The sequence below is a fragment of the Lepidochelys kempii genome, chromosome 16, assembly GCF_965140285.1.
Source record: "Lepidochelys kempii isolate rLepKem1 chromosome 16, rLepKem1.hap1, whole genome shotgun sequence".
In the NCBI taxonomy this organism is placed as follows: Eukaryota; Metazoa; Chordata; order Testudines; family Cheloniidae; genus Lepidochelys; species Lepidochelys kempii.
In genome coordinates this window covers 6,166,956-6,177,671 of record NC_136395.1, presented here as the reverse complement: position 1 = coordinate 6,177,671, position 10,716 = coordinate 6,166,956, and the positions used below count along the sequence as shown (strand labels likewise).

At 53.8% G+C, this 10,716-nt stretch overlaps 1 protein-coding gene across 1 annotated transcript in view; it reads right to left on the bottom strand.

Moving 5' to 3' along the window:
• Window positions 1-10,716, bottom strand: part of BSPRY (B-box and SPRY domain containing) — a 31,682-nt gene that overhangs the window by 2,407 nt on the left and 18,559 nt on the right. The window contains exons 4-5 of the mRNA XM_073313807.1: window positions 10,574-10,599; window positions 8,375-8,499 (exon numbers count right to left, since the gene is read on the bottom strand). Of these exons, the coding sequence (XP_073169908.1) occupies window positions 8,375-8,499; window positions 10,574-10,599 (151 nt within the window). The remainder of the gene's footprint in view (window positions 1-8,374; window positions 8,500-10,573; window positions 10,600-10,716) is intronic.

Below are 10,716 nucleotides of genomic sequence, written 5' to 3'. Positions count from 1 at the left end.
GAGGTAAGGGGCTCGGTGGGGCAGGGACCAGCTTTCGGGGTAGTGTCCGCAGAGCAGTAGCACCAGCCGGGCATGGGCCATGCCTGGGGCTTCTAAGTGCTGCCACGCTCCCCACCCTAGTGCTCGAGGTGGCCCATCCGGGACTGGCATGGGGCACTCACCCCATTGCAGTTTGTCATTCCCTTGCCCAGCCATGGCTACCAATCAAAACCAGAACATTCCTCCTGCACAAAATTCATGGCCAAGCCCTTTCAGCGATCCTTTTGGAGCTAGCGGTCGAGAATCCGTGGGCCAGGCAGGGCTGCTATGAGGGGATGAAACCTCTAGGAATTGCAGTCAACAGGCTTGTGGTTTAGACCCGTGCTCTGAGAGGGAGCCAGCATCACAGAGCAGAGGATCCTGGGTCCCTTCTGCCTGGGATCTCTCTACCTCTCACCACGGCTGATGATCAGTGGCACCGGAAGCAGGGGGGCTACTGGGGCCATAGCCAGTTTTCCATCCCTGCCACGGGGGCAGAGAGTTGAGGTGCAGGGGTGTGAGGGCTCCAGCTGGGGGTGCAGGCTCTGGGGTGGGGCCAGATATGAGGGGCTCAGGGCTGGGTCAGAGGGTTGGGGTGGGAGGGTGAGGGCTCCAGCTGGGGGTGTGGGCTCTGGGGTGGGGCCGGGGATGAGGGGGTTGGGGTGCAGGCTGCCCTGGGGCTACAGTGGGGAGAGAGGACTCCCCCCAGCCCTCTCTCCCTGCAGCAGCACCTGGGCTGGGGGGGAGAGGTGCCTCTCCCTGCTGCAGCAGCTCCCAGGCTGGGGCCGTGGGATAGGGGCGCCCTTCCCGTGGCCGCAGCAGGTCCTGCCTGGGCGGGTTCCCTGAACGCCTGCACAGCGCTTAATAGGCTACTGTGCGGCCACGCAGCTTACAGGGAACTCAGGCCATAGCCCCCCAGCCATAGCCCCCCACTTTTTGAAAGTGGATGGGCCTGGCCAGTCCACTTTTTGCTGGGGCAGACCCCACCCCCTCCTTCCCCTCCTCTTCTGCCCAAGGCCCCACTCCCCGGCCAGGCCAGCATGAAGCCCAGCTGGGGAGCCCGGGCAGTTGTGGGAGCCACGCAGACCCTTCCCCTGCCCTAGCTGAGGCATCCGGGGGGGTGGAGACACAGGCCGGGGGCTGCTCTCGGCTGGCCCCCTGCACCACAGGCAGGTGGATTGTCTGCTGCGGCTTTCACAGCTGCCCGCACGGCTCTTATGGCTGGGCTGCAGCTCTGAGGCCCCACTAAGGTTGCCGAATTTCTAATCGCACAAAACCGAGCACCCTTGCCCTGCCCCCTGCCCTGCCCCACCCCTTCTCCGAGTCCCTGCCCCAACTCACTCTGTCCTCCATCCCTGTCGCTGACTCTCCCCCACCCTCACTCATTCACTCCTTTTCACCAGGCTGGATCAGGGGGTTGGCGTGTGGGGCGCTGTGGCTGGGGGCATGGGCTCCAAGGTGGGGCCAGAAATGAGGGCTTCAGGGTGTGGGAGGAGGCAAGGGGTTGGGGTGCAGGGGGGTGTGGGCTCCGGGAAGGAGTTTAGGTGCAGGAGGGGGCTCAGGGCTGGAACAGGGAATCAAAGAATCAATCCTGAAGCACTTGCATGAGAGGAAAGTGATCAGGAACAGCCAGCATGGATTCACCAAGGGAAGGTCATGCCTGACTAATCTAATCGCCTTTTATGATGAGATTACTGGTTCTGTGGATGAAGGGAAAGCAGTGGATGTATTGTTTCTTGACTTTAGCAAAGCTTTTGACACGGTCTCCCATAGTATTCTTGTCAGCAAGTTAAGGAAGTATGGGCTGGATGAATGCACTATAAGGTGGGCAGAAAGCTGGCTAGATTGTCGGGCTCAACGGGTAGTGATCAATGCCTCCATGTCTAGTTGGCAGCCGGTATCAAGTGGAGTGCCCCAAGGGTCGGTCCTGGGGCCGGTTTTATTCAATATCTTCATAAATGATCTGGAGGATGGTGTGGATTGCACTCTCAGCAAATTTGCGGATGATACTAAACTGGGAGGAGTGGTAGATACGCTGGAGGGGAGGGATAGGATACAGAAGGACCTAGACCAATTGGAAGATTGGGCCAAAAGGAATCTGATGAGGTTCAATAAGGATAAGTGCAGGGTCCTGCACTTAGGACGGAAGAACCCAATGCACAGCTACAGACTAGGGACCGAATGGCTAGGCAGCAGTTCTGCGGAAAAGGACCTAGGGGTGACAGTGGACGAGAAGCTGGATATGAGTCAGCAGTGTGCCCTTGTTGCCAAGAAGGCCAATGGCATTTTGGGATGTATAAGTAGGGGCATAGCGAGCAGATCGAGGGACGTGATCGTTCCCCTCTATTCGACATTGGTGAGGCCTCATCTGGAGTACTGTGTCCAGTTTTGGGCCCCACACTTCAAGAAGGATGTGGATAAATTGGAGAGAGTCCAGCGAAGGGCAACAAAAATGATTAGGGGACTGGAACACATGAGTTATGAGGAGAGGCTGAGGGAGCTGGGATTGTTTAGCCTGCAGAAGAGAAGAATGAGGGGGGATTTGATAGCTGCTTTCAACTACCTGAAAGGGGGTTCCAAAGAGGATGGATCTAGACTGTTCTCAATGGTAGCAGATGACAGAACGAGGAGTAATGGTCTCAAGTTGTAGTGGGGGAGGTTTAGGTTGGATATTAGGAAAAACTTTTTCACTAGGAGGGTGGTGAAACACTGGAATGCGTTATCTAGGGAGGTAGTAGAATCTCCTTCCTTAGAGGTTTTTAAGGTCAGGCTTGACAAAGCCCTGGCTGGGATGATTTAGTTGGGGATTGGTCCTGCTTTGAGCAGGGGGTTGGACTAGATGACCTTCTGGGGTCCCTTCCAACCCTGATATTCTATGATTCTATGATTCTATGATTCAGGGGGTTGGGGTGCAGGAGAGGGTGAGGGCTCCAGCTCAAGGTGCAGGCTCTAGGGTGGGGCTGGGAAAGAGGGGTTTGGGGTGCAGGAGGGGGCTCAGGCCTGGGGCAGGAGGTTGGGGTGTGGGAAGGGATGCGGAGTGCATGCTCTGTGAGGGAGTTTGGGTGCAGGAGGGGGATCAGGGCTGGGGCAGGGGCGCGAGCTCCGGGTGGGAGTTTGGGTGCAGGAGGGGAATCAGGGCTGGGGCAGGGGCGCGAGCTCCGGGTGGGAGTTTGGGTGCAGGAGGGGGATCAGGGCTGGGGCAGGGGCGCGAGCTCCGGGTGGGAGTTTGGGTGCAGGAGGGGGATCAGGGCTGGGGCAGGGGCGCGAGCTCCGGATGGGAGTTTGGGTGCAGGAGGGGGATCAGGGCTGGGGCAGGGGCGCGAGCTCCGGGTGGGAGTTTGGGTGCAGGAGGGGGATCAGGGTTGGGGCAGGGGCGCGAGCTCCGGGTGGGAGTTTGGGTGCAGGAGGGGGATCAGGGCTGGGGCAGGGGCGCGAGCTCCGGGTGGGAGTTTGGGTGCAGGAGGGGGATCAGGGCTGGGGCAGGAGCGCGAGCTCCGGGTGGGAGTTTGGGTGCAGGAGGGGGATCAGGGCTGGGGCAGGGGTGCGAGCTCCGGGTGGGAGTTTGGGTGCAGGAGGGGGATCAGGGCTGGGGCAGGGGTGCGAGCTCCGGGTGGGAGTTTGGGTGCAGGAGGGGGATCAGGGCTGGGGCAGGGGTGCGAGCTCCGGGTGGGAGTTTGGGTGCAGGAGGGGGATCAGGGCTGGGGCAGGCGGTTGGGGTTGGGGTGCAGGCTCCAGGCAGCATTTACCTCGGAGGGGTCCCCGGAAGCAGTGACATGTTCCTCCCGCTCCTAGGCAGAGTCGCGGCCTAGGAGCTGAAGGATATGTCGCCACTTACGGGGAGCCGGGTGAGGAGCCTGCCAGCCCCGCCAATCACACTTTTAACAGCCCAGTCAGCGATGCTGACCAGAGCCGCCAGGATCCCTTTTCAACCGGGCATTCTGGTAAAAAAACAGACACCTGGCAACCCTAGGCCCTGCCTAGAGCCAGGTTGGGGAGAGCCACGCAGGGAGCTGTGGTGAGCCTGGGTCCCTCCCCCTGTGCTATGGTGGGAGGCCTGGGGGGCAGAGACATGGGCACGGGGCTGCTTTCGGCCCCACCCCACCCAGGTTGGGATGGGGAGGGACAGGTTCTGCTTCTGGCTTGGCCGGGGGTGGAGTCTCCAGGGGACGAGGGGGGGCAGGGCGGGCCCTTGGGGGGGAGAGGCCTCGGGGGGGCAGGGGCCCCCGGCCTTTCCTGTTTTGGGAAGGCTCCAATGCCCTTGCTGATGATCCTGCCCTGCCTAGGGTATACGGTGCCATATCCCTCCCCCCAGCGTCAGTGCAGGATGTTCTCTCCATGCAGCCCATCCTCATCTGATCTGCACTGGGATCCAGTGAGTCACCTCCTCCCAGGAAGACACGCAGCGCTGGACTGGGCTGAGCTGGGATACTTGGTTCAGCAGATCTGACGGGTGCTGATGTTTGTGCGACTGCCCAATTCCCTGCCAATTTGCTTTTCAAATTCTCTAGTACAGAGCTGGGGCTGCAGCTTCCTCTGCTCAGTCACCTGGTCCTGCTCCCTCCATGCCGGACAACTCTATCTGCTGGGGCCTCTCCTTGCCCTTCCCCATTTCACTGCTTTTGTGTCTTAAGACATCATCATAAAGACAAGGCCGAGAGCAGGTGAGTCACCTCCTCCCAGGTAGACATGCAGGGCTGGGCTGGGCTGGGGCTGGGCCTGGGGCTGGAGGGGGAATAGCATGCTCACCTCACCTTGGGCCTAATCCTGCCAGGTGCTGAGCACCCTCAGCTGCACTGATGTTCTGCACCTGGAAGGATCACTTTTGTAAGACCTGGGAAACAAACCAGTGTCTGGTACCCAGAGCATGGCAGTCTAATGACCTGAGCCAGCTGCCTTGGTTTCAGAGGGGGCAGGAACAGAAAGGGTTAGGAGACTGGAACACATGACTTATGAGGAGAGGCTGAGAGAACTGGGATTGTTTAGTCTGTGGAAGAGAAGAGGGAGGGGGAATTTGATAGCTGCTTTCAACTACCTGAAAGGGGGTTCCAAAGAGGATGGCTCTAGACTGTTCTCAGGGGTAGCAGATGACAGAACAAGGTATAATGGTCTCAAGTTGTAGTGGGGGAGGTTTAGGTTGGATATTAGGAAAAACTTTTTCAGTAGGAGGATGGTGGAACACTGGAATGCGTTACCTAGGGAGGTGGTGGAATCTCCTTCCTTTGAAGTTTTTAAGGTCAGGCTTGACAAGGCCCTGGCTGGGATGATTTAGTTGGGGATTGGTCCTGCTTTGAGCAGGGGGTTGGACTAGATGACCTCCTGAGGTCCCTTCCAGTCCTGATATTCTATGATTCTATGTTAGAAAACCTGCCTTAAAGTGATAGGCTCAAGGATCTCAGTCTATTAAGCTTAGTCTATTAAGAGGTGACTTGATCACAGTCAATAAGTACCTATGTGGGGAACAGCTCTTCAGTCTAGCAGACATAGGTCTAACAGGAGCCAATGGCTGGAAGTTGAAGCTAGACAAATTGGAAAATTAAGCTGTATATTTTTAACAGGGGGTAATTACCCACTGGAACAATTTACCAAGGTCAATTTACCAAAGGTGGGTTCTCCAACACTGACCGTTTATAAATCAAGACTGGATTATCTCCTAAAAAATCTTCTGTATGGATTATTTTGGGGAAGTTCTATGGCCTATGTGATGGAGGAGGTCAGACTAGATAGTCCCTTCTAGCCTTGGAATTGATGGATGAATCTAGGAGTAGTCTCCAAGCCCCCTCAGGAATGGTGGGTGAATTAGCAGCAGATAAACTAGAATCATAGGACTGGAAGGGACCTCAAGAGATCATGTAATCCAGTCTCCTACACTAAAGGCAGGACTACATAATAACTAGTCCATTCCTGACTGGTGTTTGTCTAACATATTCTTAAACACCTTGAATAACAGAGATTTTACAACCTCCCTAGACCATTTGTTCCACTGCTTAGCCACCCTGAGAAGTTAGGAAGTTTTTCCTAATGTCCAACCTAAACATCCCTTGCTCCCATTGCTTCTTGTCCTGTCCTCAGTGGATAAGGAGAACAATTTATCACTAACACCCTCTTACGTAGTTTGGCACTGCATTTCACAAAGTGGAGCAGAATGCAGGCTCTCTCATCTTTAATACAGAGGGGCAGCTCCCAGAGACTACCCTTCCCAGCAGGCACATCTGGATCCAAGCACAGCATTGCATGCTGGGGCCTCTCCTTTAGAGCTTGTCTGCGGAGGGGGATTTATTTATACTGGTATAACGTAACTCCCTGTGTGGACGCTCTTATTCCAGAATTATACCAGGGAGTTATACCAGTAAAACTACAGCTGAAATTATACTGGTATGATTGTGCTGGTAAACTTCCCCATGCTGAGCAGCCCTTCGTCATGATGAAATCCTAGGGCCTGTGTTGTGCAGGAGATCAAATCAGATGATTTAACGGTCCCCCAAACCTTAAAATCTCTGAATCTGTGAGCTATGCTTTGGGAGGCCTCTTTAGTCTATCTGCGCTACATAGAATCATAGAACTACAGGCTGAGAAGGGACTATAAGGGTCAGCTAGTCCGGGGTCCTCAACCTTCTTCTTTCTGAGCTCCCCCAAGCAGGCTATAAAAACTCCACATGGCAGCTGTGGCACACTGACTGGTTTTCTGCATATAAAATCCAGGGCAAGCGTTAAGGGGTAGCAAGCAGGCCAACTGCCCGAGGCCCCACACCACAGGGGGCCCTGCAAAGCTAAGTTGCTCAGGCACTGGCTTCAGCTCCGGGTAGCGGAACTCAGGGCCCTGGGCTTCAGCCCCATGTGGTGGTACTTTGGCTTCCTATTCTAGGACCCAGAGAGTCTAACACTGGCTCTACTTGGTGGACCCCCTGAAACCTGCTCGCAGCCCCCTAGGGACCCCGGACCCTGGTTGAGAACCACTGATCTAGTCTAACCCCCTGCCCAGATGCAGAATTTATTGTGACTAAGCCATCCAAGTCGAGGCAGATGGCTATCCGGCCTCCTTTTGAAAACTTCCAGTGAAGGAGCTTCCACAACCTCCCAAGGCATCTGTGCCATTGTCCAACTGTTCTTACAGTTAGGATATTTTCCCTGAGATTTCGTCTACATCTGCTGTGTAGTCTGAACCCAGTGCCTCTTGTCCTGCCCTCTGTGGCAAGAGAAAACAACTTTTCTCCATCTTTTTTATGGCAGCCTTTCAAGTATTTGAAGACTGCTATCATGTCCCCCCTTAATCTCCTCTTCTCCAAACTAAACCTACCCAGCTCCTTCAGCCTTTGCTCGTATGGCTTGCGTTCCATCCCTCTGTCATCTTTGTGGCTCGCATCTGGATCCTCTCCAGTTTCTCTACATCAGCGGTTCCCAAATTTGTTCTGTTGCTTGTGCAGGAAAAGCCCCTGGCGGGCCGGGCCGGTTTGTTTTGTTTCTGAGGATTGTTGCCTTTCTGCACTTCAGTGTACCCAGCCCCGCAAGGCTTTTAGTCAGTTTCCCTCTCTGCTTCTCACCCACTACCCCAAGGCTGCAATATCTGGGCTGCAAATCCTGGCGGGATGCATTCAAATCTCTCCAAAACCGTGCTCAGGCTCAGGGAGATATGTTCTTGAGTCCATGCACTCATTTCTGCTACAGCCTCACCAACCCCAAATGTTCAGAAATCATGAGCTCAGCCTCCAAATCAGGAGATTAGCTTAAAAAAAACAACATGATTCCTAAACATAATCTAATGCAGGCTCTTTGTATTGCCTTTGCTTTCTGAGTTTTTAAGGAGCATTCTGGTCACATTTTTAAGCTTCTCTCTGCAACCATTTATTTTTCACATAATCAATAGTTTCCAGGAGCTGGGTTTGTAAGTAAAATAGCTGCTATCCACAAGCCTTGCAATGAAGTGGTGAGATTTGGCAACACTGCTAGTAACATAAGGTCTTTTAAAGCTAGGCCTGGGGCCTCCACTCTGGGCCAGTGTTGCTCGAAGGAGCTGGCTTCACGTTTGTACTTCAGGTCATTTCTCTTTAGCTTCTCCCTGCTGAAGCAAACAAGGATCAGCTCTGTTCTCTTTAGTGATCGCTGCTGCTGAGAGAATCATGACCGGCGGGGGAGGAACTCCCACTAAGAAACATCTCTCTGGCGTAAAGTGCACTTGTGCATACAGTGAATCTGAAGCATGCTTTGAAGTTACAGATTGACTCTCAACACCCACTTGCTGCCACGCACACAAACCTGGGGATCAGTAATGTCAGGCAGCCAGGATGTTTGCTTAGGCACAGAATGAATCAACTTGCCAGGAGTTCCCAGAGGAATGCACGGCTGTGAGCGAGACACTGACCTGTGGCACAGCTGAGAACAGCAGAGGCCCACAGCTGGTGCAATAATGGACTCTGAACACATTTCTGATTAAAGTTTAACTTCTCGGACTCCTGCGGCTCCAGGATTCCCTCCGCTGCCTCTGTCCTAGGAAATGAAAGAGAGGATTTATTAGGAAATGGATTGATTTAGTGTCAGGTGCTGGAAGATACACATACAAACTAAAGTCACAAGTTCATCCCTGGGGTACGACTGAATGCAGCAAAGTTACACCAGGGACGAGGTGTCTCTTCATCTAGAATCCCCAGTGCTGGTTTCAGGGGGGGTTTGACTCCAGGCAGTTACAAACAGATATTGACATTTTAAAATGAAACCCCAATATCCATGAGTCATTCAGCTTCCCACATGTCCAGTCAACAAAGAGCAAATCGGTCTGACACAGCTCCACAGAATGGAGATATACAATGAACGTGCTAAGGTGGGCCAATCAGATTTTCCCGTAAGGCCTTCTATAGACTGTGGGGTAGGGACAGCCAGCAGAGTAACATGCTGAGACTCCTGAAGGATCTGACATAGCATGGAAAGGAGACAAATCCATGTAGTAAGTGGCACACACATGGTGTTTATTGGGCTCGTAAGGAAAGGCTGAGGCCCTGAAGTTTGCTGCTAATCACCTGCCATGTTTTATTGCTCAGGCTTTAAAGCTAGGCAGAAGGCAGAAATGTGCAACAATTACTCCTGGCGGAATTCTGCGCCTCTGCGAATGTGCAGAATTTATGTCCCCCGCAGATTTCTTTGCTTCCCCGCAGAAAACTGACTTTCTGACAGCGAAACAAAGGAAAGCTACAAGAGCAGTCATGTAACCCTCCCCAGCAGTACGTTTCTGGTACCCAGGGCAGCCAGCAGAGAGGTAAGTTACTGTGAGGCAGGGGGCGGGACTGAGGAAGACACAGCTGATGGCTCCTACCCTGCACCAGGCTCAGCTGCTAGTCCTGGCTGGGCTGGAGAGGATGGGGCTTCCTCTTCCCTTACAGATCCCCCCTTCACCCAGATCCCCCACTGAGCTGCCCACACCCAGATTGCCCCACACAGAACCCTCTCAACTCACACCTGGATTCCCCCAAACAAAGCCCTTCCACACTTGGATCCTGCCTTGCTGAGCCTGCCTGCCCACACCTGGTGCACCTGGCATGGAGGGGAAGGGCCCTGGTGTATTTCTGGGGCAGGCCCAGTCCTTGCGCTGTATCAGGGTTGGGTGCAGCCTCACTGCTGAATCCGTATCCCGGGGTGCACCTGCACAGCGATCTCCTACCTCTGTGCAGCCAGTGGCCTGTGCTCCCCAGTGCCTTGCTGGAGCCTCCACATTTATTTGACAAATAAAATTTGCAGAATTTTAAAATAGTGTGCATGGAATTTTTATTTTTTTGACACAGAATGCCCTCAGGAGTAAATAATCAGGATTCCAGGTAGTGCTAAGAAGTACTATAATTAGAACTACCCTTAGGGGACACTCAAAGCACCCAATGCCCACCTAATGAAGGACAGCCCAATTTCAATCCTAGTTGTAAAATCATCGCCTTAGGCCACAATGCAATTCAGGTCAGGTTCCCTTTCTCAAGAGCAGTGAAATGCACAGAGCGATGGGTGCTTGGCACCAGGGGCAGCACTGCCAGGCTCTCACTCTGCACCTCATTTGTCTGTTTAATAAGGAGGCTGCATGAATGCAGAGCCCGCAACTAGGAAATCTGAAGACAGCTTTAAATTGTTACTCCTCCGTGCAATGCTGTACTGGGCCTGTCCACAGGGAGCTAGATAAAGCCCCAAATAATCAGGTATATCTCCCGAAAGTGAAAAAAGGTGTGCCTACGTGTGCAACACACACATGCGAGCATGTCCCGGGCATGTGTGTAAATCAGCATTACTCCTTCTAGATCCATTGGGTATGTCCTGGCCACCAGGATTTCTAGGTGCCAAATGTAAGAATTTAGGACCCCATGTCTGAGCCATAGTGCAGCATGTGAAGCAAAGCCACAGTGGGACATTTTGGGCAAGGGGCATTTTATGTGCATGCAACTTCTCAGCCCTCTGGCACTATGCCCTGACCAAAAGCAGCACCAGTCAGGAAAAGGTCAGTGTCACCGGATGCCTGGCAATGACACGCTGCTCTATGTTGAGCCGCTGTGCTCATAGAATGGAGGGGCCGTGAACTTTGGTTACTCACCTCTCGAAGATCTCCTGCTCCGCGTGCTGGGGACAAGGAGAGAGACAATCATAAAAGCTGAAATTCTCATAAGAACATCAGAACGGCCATTCTGGGTCCGACCAATGGTCCGTCTAGCCCAGTGTCCTGTCTACTGACAGTGA